At 44.1% G+C, this 20497-nt stretch overlaps 1 protein-coding gene across 8 annotated transcripts in view; it reads right to left on the reverse strand.

Moving 5' to 3' along the window:
- MTSS1 (MTSS I-BAR domain containing 1) overlaps positions 1–20164 on the reverse strand; it is a 126822-nt gene extending 106658 nt beyond the window's left edge. For 6 of the 8 annotated variants that reach the window (XM_059466522.1, XM_059466532.1, XM_059466549.1 and 3 more), the window contains exons 1-3: positions 19538–20164; positions 3183–3244; positions 399–472 (exon numbers count right to left, since the gene is read on the reverse strand). In XM_059466522.1, the coding sequence (XP_059322505.1) occupies positions 399–472; positions 3183–3244; positions 19538–19609 (208 nt within the window). In that variant the 5' untranslated portion in view covers positions 19610–20164. The remainder of the gene's footprint in view (positions 1–398; positions 473–3182; positions 3245–19537) is intronic. The other 2 variants (XM_059466489.1, XM_059466480.1) reach the window with 2 other exon arrangements.
- Between the last annotated feature and the right edge of the window lie 333 nt (positions 20165–20497).

Consider the following 20497-nt stretch of genomic DNA (forward strand, 5'->3'; position numbering starts at 1 on the left):
CCACAGATCAGCCAGCGTCTGCTCTGTCTCCAGCAGCCCCCCAGTTATTTATTCCAGTTGAGTATCAAGTCTTTTACATTTCCACAAGGTACAGAGGCGTCAGTGAATACAGATTTCTGTAAATCTTGCTTTCTAAAATATTATTCATCAAAGTATAATTCAAATGGTAATTAAGAAGTGTTCACATGATTGATGACACATTTAAATTACAGGTTTCCAGCAGTTTTTTTTCAGTAAAGACAACTTCCTTTTTCACGTGCCACTTTTTCAACGTGCAAGTCCATTTAACAGATGTCTCACAGATCTGCTTGTCAATGTAACAAGACTTCTTTTTATTACTACAAATGGTATAAACCACACAGCATTCTGTTAAACTCAATATTGACACATCTGCTTACCACGTGTATTAGTAGCCATGTCAGCCACTTTCTGAAAGGCATCCAAAAAGGCAGCAGCTGCTACTACTGTAGTCCTGAAATGCATACAGATAACAAAACATTAGCAGTGTCTCACTGATGCCTATTTAATTACTGCCAAAAACATTTAGGCTTATAAAGAATAACACTGTGAACTTGCAGAGGCCACAAAAAGTATGCTCTTTTATATCTGAACTTAGCCTTTTCCCTCCTTCCTTAATCCCTTCCTTGCTTTGTGTTAGCACTATGGACTTGGAGGCAGCCACGCTAATTCCATGCTGAGAACTGCACAGGACAGGTGCTGTTTCAAAAGAGCACAGCCACCCTCCTTCTAGCTGATTTCCTCTGAAGAACTAATATTAAGCAGTCAAACATGAAAAACAAATCTAACACACATTATACTTCACCCATTAGTGAACAAATTATAGCCACTGCTATTTTCAGGGAACATGCATATTTTAAGAATAAACATGCAGCAACTTCCTTTTATCTAGGATCCTAGCCAAACAATTGCCTCCATTTTTCATGTGGGGAGCATGAGCATCCCTTGAAACAGAAAATTTTCTGGGAATCAGATTGGTCTGGAGCTCTTGGACAAATGGAAAAGGAAAAAACCCCTCCACTTCAAGAAAAAAACCAACTTAAAACAACTTAAACCTACAAAAAAACCACCAACTCCCAAATGCCCAAAATAAACAAAACCCCTTTCTGATCTAGTGCTCCTGCAAGCAGAACCCTTCCTGAGAGGTACATGGGCAACCTCAGACTCCACAACCCGAAGTGTCAACCTCCCTAGCCCAATGTCCTTCCACGTGTGGAAACCCCCCCAGACCTGTGGTGGACAGATCTGTTCAAGTGGACAGCAAACGTGAGTTACCATTTCCAGACACGTTTGCTCTAGATAAGCATGCCCCAGAGCCCTGAACACCTCAGGTCAGTCCCAATTTCTGATGCTTTATAGTCTGGTTGACCCAATTAAAGAGAAAGTAGGCCAGGGCCCTACAATTGTGCCCTCTCCACAGTTACCTCATGGTTCTGTTTCTGCACATTTTTTCTAACAGTAACTCTGATTTTCTCACTTGGTGGTGTCAGTCAGCCTTTTCAAGCAAAATCCAGAACAGGGACTATCACATTCACTTTGTTTCAAGAGCTCCTTGGTAGCCTCAAAAAACCCAGCAGACCTGCAGGGAAGCTGATCCTCGGCCAGAAAGACCACAGGACTGCTTAATTAGGTCAGATTTTATGCAAGTCTCACTCCAAATATGCTCAAGGTACAGAGGACATAACTGGCAGTGTGGTAAATGGCCTACTGACAGCACAAAAGATTTGAACACACACAGAATAAAACCACCCCAGGCATGACAGGACCAAGCAAATGCATAAGGACTCTCCACATGCCCAGGAGATTAAAGGGAGGGCAAGCCCCCACCCTGACAGCTAGCTAGCAATACTGGGCCCTGGAACCAGACAATCTTCTCTAAAATTTTCTTTAACACTGTTTGTGATGTTCATCTTCCCAACTTGTGGGTCACACTGTTATTCATGTACTATGTTGTTAATTATTAATTATATTGCTAATAACAAAGTTCCATTTCCCCAGTAACAAGATCCAGAAAGATCTGGCTCCAGCTCAAATGACATCTGCTGTCCTTTATCAGAGCACACAGAAATGAAACAGCAGCAAAAGGCTCACATTTGCTAGAAACAAACAGCAAATCCTCGAACACAGGCTTTCAAGCTGCCTGCTTGCATGTTCCTGTGGCACTGCACTGACAGAATGCAACACCACAGGACTGGGAAATAAACAAAACTGTGCCTCATGCCATCCCAAAGGCCTGTGTTTGGAGAGTATAAAATGCTAGGAAAGTTCTCCATTTACTCTTTCTCTACCTCCTCTACATCTTCCGTACTCACTGTGACATGATTGCTGGAAAAGGAAAAAAACCACAAGCAAGTGTGGCGTGTTAGGCACAGTGCAGCAAACAGCACATTCCAGCTGTTTAGGGCAAATGAAGCAAAGCCCCAGCTTCTCTGGGAATGGTTCATAATGCAACACAGAACCACAAACCAGTCTGCCAGTAACCTGTTACCGCCACAGCTGCTGGGGAAAAGAAATGGTGTTCTGCAGAGCAGAGAGGAGACTGGTTTAGGGAGAGTTGTGAGGAAATGGAGCTTGTATTTGTATCAGCAGGAACAAATTTACAAATGAATGAATTCTAGAGGTAGAACTGATCTGAGTGTGATACTTTGTCATATATCAAATAATCCAGAATGCCATTTTGAAAGTACACCTCAAATCCTTAGGTTTTAATAATCACCAATGTATGATCCAGCAAAGCAATTCTCTTCATTTTTAAGTCAGAAGAAAATGCTGGTAAGGCTACCAAAGATTTTTTAATATTTTGAGACCTCTTCCCACATAACCCCTTTGTACTCTACACTAATAAAAAGGGCAACATAGACCTAACTCCAAATGTGTGTTTACTAAACAATAGTAAACTCTTTCCAATTTTTTACCCATATCCATGAAATTTAGTTCATTTTATATTTATTATGTATAGCTGATGGCATACTGTGAATTTTCCTAAATATGTGAAAACACCAGTAGTAGTATTTAAAAAATAACATGCAGGTGTTGACTAAGAAACATGCACAATTTTACTAGGATGTACTTAGGAAATTATCCTTGCAAAAGCTGCATTTAATCTTAATGTTTGCACACCCAAGGAACTGTAGGGGATCTTGACTGTGTAACATAAAACTTACCGAAGCTGAGACTGCAGCTTCCCAGCTTTATTTATAAAATCTTCCCACACTGGATAACTTCCCTGCAAGAAAAAACAAAACACAACAATGAACACTTGATTTGAGCATTCTGATTTTAATACTATAGATCAAATTAAACTGGATATAAAACAATAACTAAAACTGTACTAAATCCATGAACACCAAAATCAACTGCTTCTGAAGCCAGATGAAACAGTAGTCCTCTAATGAGGCTTTACAGTTTTTTTGAATAGAACACTGGGCAAGAGGGATTTCAACTGAAGCAGCAAAAAGGAATGCCTTCCTTTGGATGGATACAGCAAAAAGCAAGCCCATTGAAAGCAGGGCACTGCAACAGCATGTACAGAGAAGCTCCCAAAACCAAAGGCAGCATCAGAGTTGTTCTTCTTTACCAACTGATCATCTGTGTTTTTTCCAGGTTCAGAGCCTGTACAATGAAAGTGTGACTTGACCAAGACACCACTTCAAGCACTGCCTCAATATAACTCTGTAATTGCACACAGAAAAGCACAGTGACAGCTCAAGACAACCAGCTTTCCCAACAGCTACCTTGTCACTGCAACACCTGTTTCCAAAACAGTCAAAAGCCTTGGAGACAACTTCTGAATTGAAGCTGATAAAACAGTATGGCACTGAGTGTATACAAAGTGCTTAATAAGGTTTAATTCTTCCTGACTTCAAGTCTCCTATAGAATTTTCCCCATTTTTAAAGACTGGATTAAAACCCAAAGTTTTACTTAGAATATGAACACAAAGTATTCTTGCAAGTCCTGATCTTTATTTGCCAAATTTAAAACAAAAAATTGCTCTCTGCCCCAAAATTGCTCTCTGCAGAGCAAGTACAAATTTTCCGCTAACAGCAAAAATGTGGTAGAAAGAAACCTCAACATTTCCCTTTGACTGGAGTCTAGAGAGTAAAATAAAATATCCCTGCTTCCTTTAATAAAGGTATAAGACTTGCTGTTACCAGAGCAACAACACAATAAAACCCAGATAAGGCAGATCCTCAAGGCTAACATTACCCCAGCTCTGACTGGAAGAGGTTGCAAGAAAGTGCAGTTGCTTGTAGCAAACTCAATCCACCCTTATAAACTGGTCTGATTTTTGTAAGTAAACCAAAATCCACTGCTGTGAGAGATACTGTTTTGTTTTCAGGGCGAGGACAGGTCCTTCCTCAGTTGAGGAGCTCAAATTCCAGCTCCTCAGTACAGCCTGGCAAGGCAGCTCCCAGACACCTGCCTGGAAGCCTCCTGGTACTCTATTCTTCAGCAAGGCTTGTGGGGTTTTTGCAAAAAGGAAAAATGAAAGGGAAAAGACCCCAAACAATGCAAAGCAAACCTTGTTATACCCTACACATGACAGAGCCAATGGCAAATACAGAAAATGAAAGAGAAAATAGCAGTCTGGGTGGCAAGATCTAGAATATAAAGTGCTTTGCGCTAAGCAAAAACCTGTCAGACATTTTAAAAATGAAAGAAACCCAATTATTTAAAAGAGGCAAAAAATGCTATTTCCCTAAACCTATTAGTCTTGGTACAATCCCTACTCTGAACCCTCTCTCAGTGTCACCTGCAGCCGGGCATGCATTATGCATGGGCATGCCAGGAGCCCTGACAGCCCTGACAATCACCAGCACGGCCCAGGGCTTTACAGGATTCTCCAGCAAAATGCAAGCCAGCAAGCAGAGGATACCAAAGCAGCCCGATTATGTTTCCATCTCCCTGGTGCATTATCCATCTAAACACACCTGATGGCATGAAGGGGATTGACACCAGCCCTGTGTTTAGCTGCTTCCCAGGCAAGCACTCCTATCAAAACACAACTCAGGAAGAAAGCCCCCTTTTTTTTTTAATTTTTGGTCAGTCTAGAAAGCAAATTTGGAGATGTCAAACATTTCCACAATTATTTAGCTCTTGTCTATAAAAATGCTGTTTTCCTCAAACCAAGGCTGCTCAAGTAAGCAGTAAGAGCCCACTTTGTTTAACTGTTTGCTGTATTTGTTTGGTTGAAATCAAAGCAGTTTGTTTACCTGGGCTCCCTAAATAGTGGCAACAAGCATCTGATCTCATTTCAGACAGCAGAAAAATTGAGCTTTTGGGGCTTTTTAATGTCACTGAATTAATACCTTCACTGGTGGGTTTTGTTGGAGTTCTTTTTTTGCTTGTTTTTGCATTTTTAAAGAAAACCTTCCAGCAGTTTTACATTAGGGATATGAAGTCCTATATTATTTGCTCAGCTTGCCATATCTTGGTTTCACACTCAGCTGAAAGTAAGAGGCATGTACTTCATCTGGCTTCCAGAATAATTTGTTCTCACTTTTCCCTGCTGGAGCCACATCCACAAGCTCATCTCTCCCTCAGATCATGAAGTCACGCACTAAACTGCATCATTCCTTTCAGCTTTTCCAAAGAACATTTCCACCAGTACATCCCTGCTGAAACTGAAACCCCGTCATTCCCACCTACAGCAAAAGTGCTCAACACCTACCACCACTTCACAAGACCAAATAACCAGGGGTTCATCCCAACTCCAGCAGCTAGGAAGCAAGGAAGCCATGTAAGTGATGCCTGTGGGGACAAACTAAGAGATGGCAGGAATCAAATGGTGCTGTAAATCTGCACAGTGCCAGTGCCCAGGGCAGCAACTCCTTCCCAAGACCTCCTCCGGTGCCACCTGGAGCACGGCAGCCCTGCTGTGTCTCACCTCCAGCAAATGTTCTCGCTGTTGTCAAAGCAGTGTCAAGAGAAATGTTAACAGTGCTGAAAAATACACATCCTTGATTCAACATGTATTACTTTCTCAATTTAAACACAAAGAAACAGCAGGTGGAATTTGAAGTCTTTGTCCATGACACGCTTTTGCGACACAAAGCCTTGTCTGAAGAATAATAACACACTATTTTTAATGCTGCCTCTCCCAGAGCTTCCTCTGCTCCCCCTGCAATTTCCAATTTCAGCTGGCTGATAAAGAAACTAATTTTTCTCTTTTTAAATGTCAGGGTTACTCAGGCCTGGTGTTATCTGTGAAAGCAGGAGTCCTCCCCCAGCTGCAGCCACACTTAGGGAAGAGCCATGGCAGGATCCTGGGTCACAAATTCCCATTTAGCTCCACATGGATTAAGCCAGGGATCGATTACAGGGAGGGTTTGTTTAAATAATTTTCTTTTAAATTGATAAATGATTAATCCAAGGACTATTTCCCCCAAAATAACTTAGTGCCCAATAATATCTTGGTCATTGAAGGCAGAAATTTGACCTGTCCTCCACAGCATGGGTGTTTCCCACTGCCATATGACACTCCATGGCACCAAGGCCCGGGAGCTCCTCAGCAGAGCTCAGCTGCCACCCAGCATGTCACCAGAAAGCTGCAGCATGCCATTATCCTACCCCACTGCTTAATTAGTGGGCTTAGAGGTGATTAGTCACCTGATCCCATAGCCCAGCTCCAGCTAATCTGTGCCAAACACAGGCAGGGCAAACACGGGAACACCTTTCAGCCTCAGGGCTGACAAACACCCGGTGCCCCGTGCCTGTCACTGTCACTGCGTGGCCAGGCCGAAATCAGGGACATGAAACAGCTTCCCCCAGGGACAGTGAGTGTGTCTGGAGTGCCAGACACACACCCACACCTGGGCAGAGCCCTCCAAAGCCACAGCTCCCACACTGCCAGGGGAAAAGGGTGGGCCATCATCATTGACTGAAATCCCATCTGACAGCCAGACCCCAGGGACATGGGCAGATGTCCCTATTTTTGTCCACCTTCCTCACCATTCAAATCTATTTTAACTGGCAATAAATTTCATCTTCTCCACTCATGTCTGGTTTGCTCATGACAATAACTAGTAAGTGGTTTCTGTGCCTCTGTCTCAATCATTGAGCTTTTTCTTATGATTTTCTCCCCTATCCCACTGAGGAAGGAGAGATAAAAAGCAGCTGGCCAAGATCAGCCCACCACACCGGGGAAAAGCACAAAATTATCACCAAGATGCAGCTTGGGAAAAAGAATTTCAGCGTTGGGTAGAATTTTTTTTTTTTTTGGTGAACCAGAACAACCCTTCAACATAAACACAACTCTACAAAAGATTTATGGATTATAGTTTTTCCCTACCTTTCACGCCAGTGATCTCACACCAGGAATGAGAAGAGACACATATGAGAAACTCAATGATTTCTCAAAAAAAGAAGGGTAGACTTGCAGCAAAGGATATTTACTGAAGCTGTTATTGATGACATCTAAAGGCAAGAATAGGAGCCCAGATTGCTGTATCTAAGATTACAACTTAAGTATCAACATCTTTGACAGTTTTAAAATGTTCTCTCACTCTTTCTGCCAAGAAGTTATGATTCTTTTTTTCCCATTAGGCAAAAAGATGCTTACTTTATTAATTTATTTACTTGCACCCCAATTCCCACATATGAGACTCATTCCATCTTCAAAAAACCCTTGACAGTGTTGTTTTAAGTGCTTTCATTTATCAGAAAGGCTTTGCAGCCCTATTACCAGCTCCTGCTGACACATCAAGTACAAAGGCAGCAGGAACAGTTTGGAATTTTGTTCACAGCAACAACCCATCTAAACTTGTGGGGCAGGGGGAAAGAGCCAGGGAGGTGCTCTTCAGTAAAGCAAATCCAGAAGCTAATTTGGCTGTTTCAGCTAGAGAGGTAACAGAGAGAAGAACCAGGAGAGAGCAGGGCCTTGGTTTTATCTCAGTGGTTATCAAAGCAGGAGCTGTATGCCTTCCAGGAAAGTACTAACAATGACTAACTGCAAGACTTCAATGAAATGGAAAAGAAAACAACTGCACAGGATACAGGAGTAAGAACTTCCCCACCTCAGTGTTGTTGCTCAGCTGTGATAAACTGAGAAGTGGAGTCCCAAACACACAACAGTGTTACAGAGCTCCACGCCCTAGTAACACATCCAAATGCCATAGATCTGGTTTTGGAACAAAAATTTTTACTTGGCTTGTACATGTGACCTCCTACCCCACCAAAGTAAATCATGCTGGAAATCATGCTGGATTTCTTTTTATATTTTTACCAGATAACAGAATCATAAGGATTATTTTGAATGTCTCATTTCTGCAGCATTCACTACACTACCTTCAAGTAGCAAAGAGATTTTATTGTGCTAAACACCAGACAAGGTCACAGATGTTACCCATAACAATGGCAATCAGCAAGTATGCACATAGAGACTGCCACTTTTCCAGAGTCCTTTAACAGACAAAACCAGGAAAGAGTGGAGGGTAAGAGCACAGGAAAACAATAACAGTCTGAAAGAAAAAGGAGGGGGAAAAAATAAATGAAAAAAAGAAAAAAACAGGGAAAAACAATGGTTACAGCCAAGATGTCTCAACACATTGGAAGACACAACATTTGACAGGCAGTTTCCCTTCTCAGGTAACATTTGGCACTGGAATTTTTTCCTCTTTTCTAGAAAAATCAATAGTCTATTGGGTGAAAGAGCACTTGGCCAGCCGTAACTGCAGAAGTCAAAAACTGCTACCAAACACTAACACATCCTCCTCTGTACAATCCACTCATTTAAACAAGCCCACAACTCATGGACAGGACTACCTAGACCTTTAACAAGTCACAAAAGGTCTTGAAAATAAGGGTGAGGTCCTGGAGATTGTTATGACTGCTTGTGGGATAGAGATTGTGTTGAGTGGATGGTCAGAAATTAGGGTTTCTGCTTGCTTGGAAAGAAAGAAGTGATGAGACCCCAGTGGTGTTGGTGACATTACCAGCACAAAGCTGTTGGCTTGAGGCTGTCCTGTGTAAGTATTAACTTGACTGACTGCCTCCTGATATTTTAATTATCTTCATTTTGATCCAGCTGAAATATTGTGGGTCAGCATCATCTTGCCTGAAGTTCATAATTGCTCTTCTCCATCCAAAAAACTCTGCTTGGTGGCTTTGCCTCTTTCTACTCTGAAAAGCATCAAGAGCCTGTCTCATGAATGCTCCTAAGCTGCATCTAAAGTCTCAAATCTTTCTACACATTAAAACAGGAATTTTGCTGGCAAGAGAAACTTAATTCTTTATGACATAGAAATGTACACAAAATCTATTCCATTACTCCTTTGATTTTCAAATACACACATTCACAGAACAGCTTAAGTTAGAAGGGACATTTAATGACCATTTAGTCCAAGCCCCCTGCCAGGAGCAGGAATATATTTTACTAGATCAGGTTGTTCTCAGCCCCATCCAGACTGAACATGAATACTTCCAATGATGGAGAATCTACAACTTTTCTAGGTGACCTTCTCCACTGTCTCACTATCTTCACTGTAAATTAAATCAATTTGTGTCCAATCTAAATCTACCCTATCTACTCCCTATTTCTTATATTCAGAACAAGAACTCAGCCAAGTCCCAGTACTGATTTCAAGAGCATCCCTGATGCTGTCCATCATCTCTTTCCCAGTGGTGCAGAACAAGAAACAATCAGCTTGGCTTCAGCAGAGAAGTTTCAGATTGCACAACCCATTCAACTATAAGCCCAGGTAACAGGCAACTCTGAAAGGTCAGGCAGCTTCCTTTCACTAGAACTCCTTCAGGAAGGGTAATGCATTTGTGTAGAGGTCTTGCAGAAATACTGCCACAAGCCAAGGAAAGGGACCAGCTGAATTCAAGGTCCCATCATTCTTTCTGAGCTGAAGGTATTGCCAGGCACAGGGGAAGCTCCATCAGCAAAAGGGACTCAACTTGTGCTGGGCCAGGAGTGAAAAGGCACCAACAGCAAAAGACAAGAACTCCACAGGATCTCACAGCAAGATCTGAACACACACAGCACTGAACAGAGCAGGCAGGTACAGACTCAGGGTCTGAGAGATTACAGTGCATGCAGGTGAAAGTAAAAGCACATTAAAGATGCCATTTAAGCAGTAACTACCCTTCAGGAAATAAAGCAGGGGTAAATCACAGTCTTGTATCCATACATTTACTTTCATTATTTCTGCCTCTTGTTTAGGGAATGGCAGGATTAGAAACTAGTTTCCCTCAGCATGCATAGTGTAAACAGGCATGCCAGGCTTTGTTTTTCAAGGACATACATTATCAGAATATTGAAAATTATGCAACAAAATGCTGCTGAAGACATCTCATATGCTATTAAAAAAACTGTCAACCGGGCACTTCTTCTACATATCACAGAACCACACATTAAGTATTTTCAAAACTGTTTAGTTTTTAGTTTAAATAGTACAATTAGAACAATAAAGAAAACAGATAATGACATGAAAAAATTCTAAACTAAAATCCAGTCAGTAAAATCCAGAAAAGGTTATTCACACTACTGGGGTAAAAAACCTGAACAACAACACCACAGATACCCATTTTTTCTACATTCTTAAACCACCTGAAGAACTCTAAAGAATACCCAATTCCCTTAGCAGCAGCATTGAAATGCAGCACTACTTTGCAAGAACAGACATTTTTATTAGATCTCACTTAAATTAGATCCCATTTAAAGGGGGAGAGGGAACCTAAGTCTGGTACCACTCTGTTGTCAGAGCTCAGGAGTCTTTAATTTGTATTATAATAATGCCTGCAGTGTGTTAGCCCATGCTTAAACATCCCCAGTGCAGGATACCAGTTGCTCTATCATTGTGACTCCAATCTGTAGTACAGGAAGGACCTGTGAAAACTCATCCTGGTTACAAATCCAACTCATGAGCCTCCTTCTATGTCAATAGGGACCACGTCAAATCTGTACTGTCCACAGTTCAGTTTCATGGTTTATAAGATGAAGAAACTCCAGTCCAAAGCAGCCACTTCATGGTTTAAATCCAAGATTGGGTAATTAGCAAACAAAAGTTAGACTCGTACTGTGAGAAAATACATCATGCATAAACATACAGTCTCTCCTTCTCTAAACATAGGAAGTTATTCAAAAGACAAGGGGGTGGTGGGAAACAACTACCCACAGCATCCAAAGACCTTTTATCCCATGCCACATGAAAAAAGCTGGACATTAAGTAGTCTTCCAGAGGAAGCATTTAGTTTGACATTCTTCACTGCAGGTCTGAACAAGTCTGCAAGCCTGAATAGCAGATTTCTCCTCAGAGGCTCATCAATACCGCCTTTCATCCACTCAGTCATTAAGTGGCCACTGTACATACTCAGCAGCTATTTTCTAAACCCACAATATTTCAGCTGGATCAAAATGAAGATAATTAAAATATCAGGAGGCAGTCAGTCAAGTTAATACCTACACAGGACAGCCTGAAGCCAACAGCCTAGTGCTAGTAATGTCACCAACACCACTGGGGTCTCATTGCCTTTTTCTTTCCAAGCAAGCAGAAACCCTAATTTCTGACCATCCACTCAACGCAATCTCCATCCTACAAGCAGTCACAACAATCTCCAGGACCCAAACTACTGACAAGCACTTGAGATGACCAGGAAAGTTTCTACTGGGAGAAAGGCAGCAGCCAGGTACCCACGTTTTTAATGCTTATTGACCTTAGTCTCATGACAGACAGTGAAGTGCAGGTATGCTTAATGCAGGCTACTTTCTTTCCATTTTATTCATGAAAAGATAAATAATCCCTTTCAAGCTCCAAATTAGACCCTCGGTTTGCTCATGGACAATGAGCATCCACGTGGTTTGTTCATGGACGGTACTGTTAGGAGACATCCCAAATACAGCTCTATTAACAAAAAATTCTAAATTGTGCCTCTATACAGGTGGCTTCAGAGACATTACAAAGCCCACATGACTTTTGTGGCAAAAAAAAAAAAATACATCTCATGCTCAGATGAGAAGCATGGTGGCAGTTTATGTGGAAGAAAGAATGAGAACAAGTGTGAACCCTTCTGTACTACCAACCAAGTGTGTCTAGTTACACACTCATGAGCAGCATTTTACATACCAACACAAGCTCATCCCTGCAAGAATGGCTTGTTAAAGGATGACTGTACTCCAGGTAGCATCCTAGAATTCAAATCAACTACATATCACTTATGATTGTTGACCAGAAGAGCAAAAAGTACAGAGCTAACAGAAAACCCCACAAGACACAAATTCCTTACAATCAACCAGCTTATGGTTAAGATGTTCCAGTCAGGCTTCGCCACTAAAAACTGAGAGAGGTCCTCTAGTTTCAGTTCCAGGAGAGGAGTTCAGGACACTTCTGTTGAGAATTTATCAATCATCTTTAGATGTCATCTCTTCTGCCTGCAAACACCAGGTTATCACAGGGGTGAACAGCAACACTTCCTAATCAGTAAAAACAAAGTAGTGTGTACATGGAGATAGAAACCTATTATACTGGGAGCTTAACCAACATTCCCTCATTAACTCCACGTTGTAGATGCACCCAATTTCTTCTTGTCCTAGGGGGAGGGAGTAGCAGTCACTAAACCTGCAGCCATAGCTTCCCTTTCTGTGAAATAGGAGCCATTCTTTGGAGCCAAGTCACCCAGAGAGCACTCTGAAGATGAAAGCTGCTATGGTCCTAGCCACAAAGCTACCAGACATTTTGTCTCCAATCCTTCCAAACACCTTGGCGTTCGAGCTACCTCAGCCCAGCAGGAAAAAGTCAATCAATGTCCTGAAAGGTCAGCGTAGATCCCAGCAAACAAAGCAGTGCTTGGCACTTACAGTATCAAGGCAGACATAATTTTCAAATTGAAAATGGACCCTTGAAGAGGAAAAGGCATTTCTATACATGTAGCCTAAACAGACTACCTTATTCTGAAGGGTAGCCTCTTTATGATGCTGACTCAAACTTCTCTGTATTCATCTTTGAACGCTCTGAAGTAGACCAAGAAGCCTTTTTAGATATAGTTCCTATTTTGCTCCCTGCTTATCTTCCAGATCAACTGTCTTTGGGTAGACCATGAACCTTAAAAATGTTCTTCAGAAGCTGAAAACACATAGACTGCTATGCTACAGAAGATGCTGTTTACAGATTCACAATATACTCCATCAACTCTTGCAACTTTGGTCCTTAAAAAAATAGAATCTGCTTCTCAGGTATTTTATAACAAAGATTTGAGTTCCGTTCATGCACACTCAGAACTCAGGTAGGAAGCAGCAACCTCCACTGAATATCACCCTCTGTTAGGTATTAACCAGCACTAAGCCCATAATTACACAGACTTCTTGTTCTCCAACATTTGTTCAGTCAATTGTGTTTCATGCAGCACTGCACAACTCCTTCCACACTTAGAACCTCACAAACCTGATTGTGCAGCTCTTGGCATCCTGCCAGGTCCAAAAGGAGTACTCTCAAGATATATTAAAAATCCTTGTTCTGGGTATGTCACAGGATAAGCCAGCCCAGTACACACTTATGTAGCAAATGTTCAACAGTTGTATAAATTGTTAACACTCACACAAGAGTATTTGGATCAAGAAAGCATGTGTCTCTAAAAAATAAACTACTTGTGACTAAGTATGTTCCCAGCTATGCCCTGTTGCTTGAACCTCAGTGTCTGGGCAGGCATGCAGAGGCTTCTCTTCCTGCACCATCTTTCAGCCTTTGCTGCATGCCAACCCCTCCCCCTCTGAGATGTTCACAGAAAGATACTGCAGCTGCTTGGAAAAGGCAAGAATTTCAGTGTACACAAACCAAGCGCCCGAGCAAGCAGGTTGTTGGGAGGCAGAGGGATAAGAAATCAGAGCAGCCAGCTATGCTCCAAATGCCTTGGTGGTAAAACCTTTGAGGAACAAAATAAATGGGAAGAAAAGCTCCAAATTAACTGATTTCAGACTTTTTGTGAAGGGGAAGAAACACCAGTTTGCTAGGTTTGAAAGAGATAGTTGTCCTAAAGACTGCTGAATGAGGGACATGCCAGTGCAACATGGCAGGTGTGCTTCCTCTCCAAGCCTGGACCTACCTGTCTGTTGCACAGAAAATCACAAAATGCTTTGGGTTGGAAGGGCCTTACAGATCATCTGCCCTAACCCCATCCACTAGACCAGGTTGCTCAGGGCTCCATCCAACCTGCCCTTGGAGGGGCAACCACCACTTCTCTGGAAAATCTGTTCTCAACACACAGTAAAAAAATTCTTGTATCTAATCTAACCCTGACCTCTTGACTGAAGCCATTCTCCCTTGTCCTGTCACTACATGCCCTTGTCATGTCCTTCTCCAACTCTCTTGCAGACCCTTTGGTACTCAAGGTGCAATAAGGGCTCCCTGGTTCACACAGCCCTGCCTCTTAAATCTGACAAAATCCCTTTGGATGGCATTGCTCCCCTCCAGCACGGTGACTGCACCACCCAGCTGGGTGACATCATCAAACCTGCTGAGGGAACACTCAATCCACAGTCAATGTCACCAAGGAAGATGTTAAACCGTGCCACTCCGAGTGCATGACATTTGTTTTTCCTTACAGTAGTTATCATCCTGAACAGCTGGATTGAAACTAACCCTTAAAATCATCCAACTGAACATTCCTAATCTCCACAGAGATCTCAAGCTTCAAATAAAGCACAGCTGGGGAAGAGCTGTTGCACTAGGACATGTCATGGTAAAATAAATTTGCCCAGGTTCTCTGGTACATGTGTGCTGCTCCTTGGATTAACATACACACTGAGGACTTGCAGCTGTACCTGCTGTAGTAACTGTCTCAGCAGTTCTATTTGTTCCATCAAATATTTTTTCCTCAGTTTATATTATTTGTGAGAATATCACAAGGCCATCCCTTGTAAGCAAACAGGGCTACCTAACAAACAACTCTCAATCCTTGATATGGCCACTCCTGGTCCAACTTCTACAAAAGCAAGTTAAAATGCTGCCTCTCACAGATCACCTTCTAAAAGCAGGTTAGACACTGCAAAAACATAAATGTTTCTCATGCCCATATGTTCATGTCTCTCTCTTGTGTTTCAACCAAGAGTTTTACATAGCTGGAAGAAAACGTGCACCACTGCCTAGTCCAGGAGTCTCAGCACCTCCTCTAGAGTATTATAGTAGAGGTTACTGATTTATTACTGATTTTATTGTGCTGTCAGCTAAACAAATATAAATAAGGCACACACATATAACGAAAGTTTCTAAATCGTTCCAAAAATGCACATGTCTGTTGGGAGCCCTGTTTCAGGACAATACCTGCACATCCCGCACATGCAGGGAGATGAATGAGACTAACTGGTAATACACACCTGACCCATAAAAATTTAGTAAATCCTCTGACTTTGTATAAATGAAGTCACAGACAACCTGTGTTCATCCAACTGTTCATTACTCATCTTTCCCCCTTGCCCACCCCCCAGGTGTCAGGTGCTGTACATACACAGAAAGCTCTGTCAAAACACATGCTGGCAGAAGAGGCAAGACAAATAAAGAGAATGCTAAAAGCCAAAGAAACACCATCAAGCAACTGATGAACTACAAACACAGCCAATTTCAATGTTTTCAGAGGTGGTGGTTTTTCTCTTCAGGATAGCAGAGAACAATATGATTAAAAGGAATGTAAAATCAACTCAGAAGGAAAAGAAGCATTAAAGATCTGCTCTGCATGAGAAGACAAGTTCTTTTGAAAACCATCTGCAACAGGCCCTCCCAAAAATTAACTGCAATGATTTGCTTTGCACTAAAAGAGATATTGAAATTAACAGCACATTGCAGCATCTCATTTCTCAATTGCAAGAAATTACTTACAAACCATTCAGATCAAATACTCCCTTCCCACAGGGAGCAACAGAAAATTCGCCGCATTCAAAAACAAGTCACACAGCATCTGCACGTAGCACACAGGACTCCTCCTCTGAGGGGACATTTTATTTTTGTTTTTATAAACTTTAATTGCTTTCAAGATCTTGCATAAGAGTGTAACTAATTGTAAGTGCCACATGCTCAGTGATGTATTGTAGGGGCTGTGACAATGGACCAAAATAAGGATGGGATGGGCACACACACTCCCACCTTTATGATTCTTTAATCAGGTCCTGGAATCTCAAAGCACAGAAATCCAATTCTAGAGCACAACAGCCAAGTTCAGTTCCCATTGTGGACTTTACACAAACAACCCTGTCATCATGTACACCACCATATTACTCAACAAATCTGACCCTTGTTTGGCATGGAAAAAATGGACTTCCCTTGTCAGGGGACTGAAGTTCCAGATGTTCTGTTCAGCCTGGAGGAGACTGAGGGGTGACCTCATTGCAGCCCACAGCTTCCTCACCAGGGGAAGTGGAGGGGCATCTCTGCAGGACCCAAGGAACAGCATGAAGCTGTGCCAGGGGAGGTTTAGGATGGAGATCAGGAGAAGTTTCTTCACGCAGGGGGTGTTTGGGTACTGGGACAGGCTTCTCCAGGGAAGTGGTCACAGCACCAAGCCTGACAGATTTTAAGAAGCATTTGGACAAAGCACTCTGGCACACAGTGGGGTTGTTGGGGTGTCCTGTGCAGTGCTAAGAGTTGGATTCAATGATCCTTGTGGGTCCCTTCCAACTCAAAATAGTCTGTGACTCTGCGATGTACAATAATGTGCAGTACAAATGGGATGTTTATTAACTGCTCTTACATTTACTCAGTAACATTTCTCCAAATCACGTAGCTTTATGCTGAGTTTTTTTGAAGCAGGTTTTGTTGAGTATTAGACACAAAAATATTTTTGACAGAGGGTGGAGAGAAATTTGGGGTTTATGGAGAAAACATTAAATGCCATTCAAGAGACCTCAGCCAGCAAGACACAATCTTGCTGTCAAAAAATGTGATGTGTTAGCCACACTGACATATATTGCCCATATGAAGTTTCAGATATAATAGAGTACATAGAGACAAATGGAAACAATCACATTGCTCAGAATTGTAATTCCAGTTCCTGTAACCTTGTCAGAACCAGGCAGAGCTCAAAATTAACAACAGGTACACCTGAGCCAGTTCTGTGTTGCTGTGAACAAAGAGAAAAATCAGTCTGCATGTACTATACCTTCATCACCTCAGCTGCAGCACCCATCTGCATCCACTGGCAACACTTCAGAGTAATTGAGCTGTTGATTAACCCCACCATCTTTATAACAAAGTTTAAGGTAGAGCAATACATATGATAAAAGAACCTGTGAAGCATTTGGTTACAAAAAGGCGGATGCTGCATCAAATCCCTCAGCACTGCAGGGCATGTGGGGCCTTGATCACAGCCTGCCATGAGAAACAGGCACGGAGGGAGCACTCGGGGATGCGTGGGCAGACCCCTACGCAACATCTCCGAGATCCTGCCAGCAGCCTGCCCACACAGATCTGACTACGTGAAACAGCACTTAAAATGCTAATTTTCACTTTACTACTAAAGGCATGATTAGTTGAAAGGTTCTGGTTAACTATCAAAAAAAAATAGCTACTTTTCCTTAGAAATTGTTGCGCTCCTTTGTGCGCAATTCACAAAGAATCCCAGTGCATCTCAGTAGTACAGCATCAGCCGCATCAAATCCAACTACAGGTAAAAATTCTTTGTTCTACTCATGCTAAATAATGAGCAGATTTTTTTAACCATAACAACCACCATGCTGCTAAAGATCTGCAGCTATTCCTTCCAAACCTCCCCCTTCAGTAATTGCCACTTCACAAAACAGGTTCCACTACTATGGAGCACTAAGAAAAAAATATTCACACCTGTGCCCATCTCCATACACTCATGTCAACATGTTTTCTGATGAGCAGCATTCCCATGCAAGTAGCAATGTGCCAAAGAAAAAGAATGAATCCACACAGAGGCCCACTGGCTTAAGAGCAAGAAAAACCAAATGCATCACTTATGAAAAGAAGGAAAGAATAAACATACTCTGTGTCCCTCTGTGATGAAACCCAAAACCACACTTCATCTGGAACAGAACATCGCCTGCCTGTTCCCTGCACTGACCACTAAAATGATTCCATTATTTGTGATCATTTCCTGCTTTTGGGGGGGGATTTCTTTTATTTTTAAGTGCAGTCATTATTAAAAATCCAAGGAGGCTGAGAGCTTGAGGACCACCACTGCCAGGTCTGCAGCATTGTCTTGACAGATATACACAGACTGCCCCCTCCTCTCTGCCTGCTCTTGACAAGCCACGCTTTTAATTAAATGTCTCCTAAGATCTGTTGAGAGGAACGTGCATATGAACGTTTGCCAAAAAATAACTTCTAGTCCAAACAGCTTCTCCACCCTTCCCAAGAAATACAGTAGAAGCCATTCACCTCTGCCAGGCTCCCTCTTAGAGCAGACCCTGTCCTTCAATACTACCTGGCAGCTCTTTCTCCCGCAGCCCCGCATGAATTAGAACACCCAGAGAAATCCCATGCCCTGCCTGGGAAAAGCACAGCGTGCACGGTTGCCGCCTTTAAATTACGGCAGTCCCCATTATCAGACACGTCCCTCAACATCTCCCGACAACTGCATCCTTCCCTGGCGGCCCTGGCAGGCAGACAAGCTGCCCTTGTCCAGGGGAACACTGCAGTATTCTGCAGTACGGCCGTGTGCCGGAGCCTGGGCGCCTCCAGCCCCGGCTTTGGGGGAGACATGACGGGCAGAACACAGCAACGCTGTTACGCTATTTACTTCCACTAAAGAAGGGTGGGAGGCACCCGCTCACCCAAAGAAAACCCTGCAGGAGTGCCCTTGGCTGCCAAGGATAGAGTGGGAGCGCCTCTCTCAAAGGGACCCTTTGGCAGAGCCGGGATCAGCACACTCGGGTTCTGGTGGCTGGTGGAGAGACCCCCGCGCTTGAAACCTTTACATCCATTCACAGAAAGAAGGAAATGCCACCTCCACGAGCATATACAACGTGAAAATAATACCACACCGAGCGGCAATTTTAATCCAGGCACACATCAACTTGTGAGCATCTCCAGGCAGAGATTTTTTTTCCATCGCGCCCATCAGCTTGGCACCGAAATGCTCACACTGCCCTTCCGAGCCCCACCCCACGGCTGACATGCTCCGTGCCCGGCTCCTCCGCACCACGCTCCCGCCCCGCGGCATTCATTCTGCTACCGATCTGACAGCCCACACCGGGCGAGAAAAAAGGAGAATAAAAATATTTGTAAAATAAAGAGGCAAATCGCTGACCCTGGTGCAAGGTAACAGCTTGCATGTTTGAGCAGGACAAATAGAGAAAAGAAGGAAGGAGGAGAGAGGGAGAGGCAGTATCCTGCAACCAACTCGCAAGCCCCAAACCCTGCGTGTGAGGCCAGGAGCCCTCTGCCAGGCCGGTCCCGCCGGCGGGGACGCGGACCCAGCCCCGGGCAGCGTCGCCCCAGCGCCGCGGGGAGGTCGCGCCGCCTCCAGCCCTCGATGCGGCTGCACCGCCCGGGGCGAAGTTTCGCCGGGCCAGGTGGGAAGACGCTTCCCCTCCCCTGTGCTCCCCCACACACCTCAGCCTCTTACCTTCATGTCGCTTATGATCGTCTGGAAGAGCCCTCCGAGCGCACTACATTCCTTCTCTATCACAGCCTCCATTTTCCTGGCTGGAGCTCACAGGAGGAGCAGGATTTCACCGCTACCGCTGCAACTGCACTGCTCAGCTGGAGGAAAATCAGACACCCCGGGCTCCCACCTCACCCCCCCCCCCCCAAAAAAAAAAAAAAAAAAGGAGGGGGAGAAGGGGCAAACAAGCTGATGTAGGCAACGAGAGGGAAAAAAAATACACCCCAACACACCTGAACCCCTGTCTGCCTGCACCTCTACAAGGGGATAAAATCCAGCGCTACAGGAGCCTCTCTCCTACACGCACCTCCCCGGCACCCGGGCACTCAGCACCGAGCGGGCGCTACGAGCCCATGCGGGAACAGCCACAGGCCCCATCTCTGCGCATCGCGGCCCCGGCCCCCCGCGCCTCCCGGCACGGCAGCGCTCAGGGCAGCGGGCGCCCGCGGCGCTGGGCAAAGTGCACCCCGAAAAAACAAGGGGGGAAAAAAGATCGGTGTCTATTAAAAGGGGTCGAGCGTCAAGCCGGTCCTCGTGGAGTAGCCTAGAGGGGGTCTCTGGCAACCCCAGCGAACCAGACTACAGCCAAAGCACCCAACCCGCTGCCTGCCCTCTCCGGGAACAGCCGCTCCGCCCGCCCGTGCCGCTCCCGCGGCGGCAGCGCCCGCCCCCGCCCGGCCCCGCGCCCAGCGCCCCGCCCGCCCCGCCGCGTCACCAGCGAGGCCGCCCATTGGCCCCGTGCGGCCGGTGGGCTGGGGGCCGCGGGTTCGCGCCCCGCTACCGACGGGACCGCCCCGAGGACTCCGCTGGACCCGGTCCCGTTCCCGTGCAGAAACTGACTTGCATGTTTAGCATTCGGCGAAGAAACTGTTTTATTCTGGTGACATTCGCCGAAATGGCCCAAATTCGGCTGTTTCTGGT

This window comes from Ammospiza nelsoni, chromosome 1, assembly GCF_027579445.1.
Source record: "Ammospiza nelsoni isolate bAmmNel1 chromosome 1, bAmmNel1.pri, whole genome shotgun sequence".
Lineage (NCBI taxonomy): Eukaryota > Metazoa > Chordata > Aves > Passeriformes > Passerellidae > Ammospiza > Ammospiza nelsoni.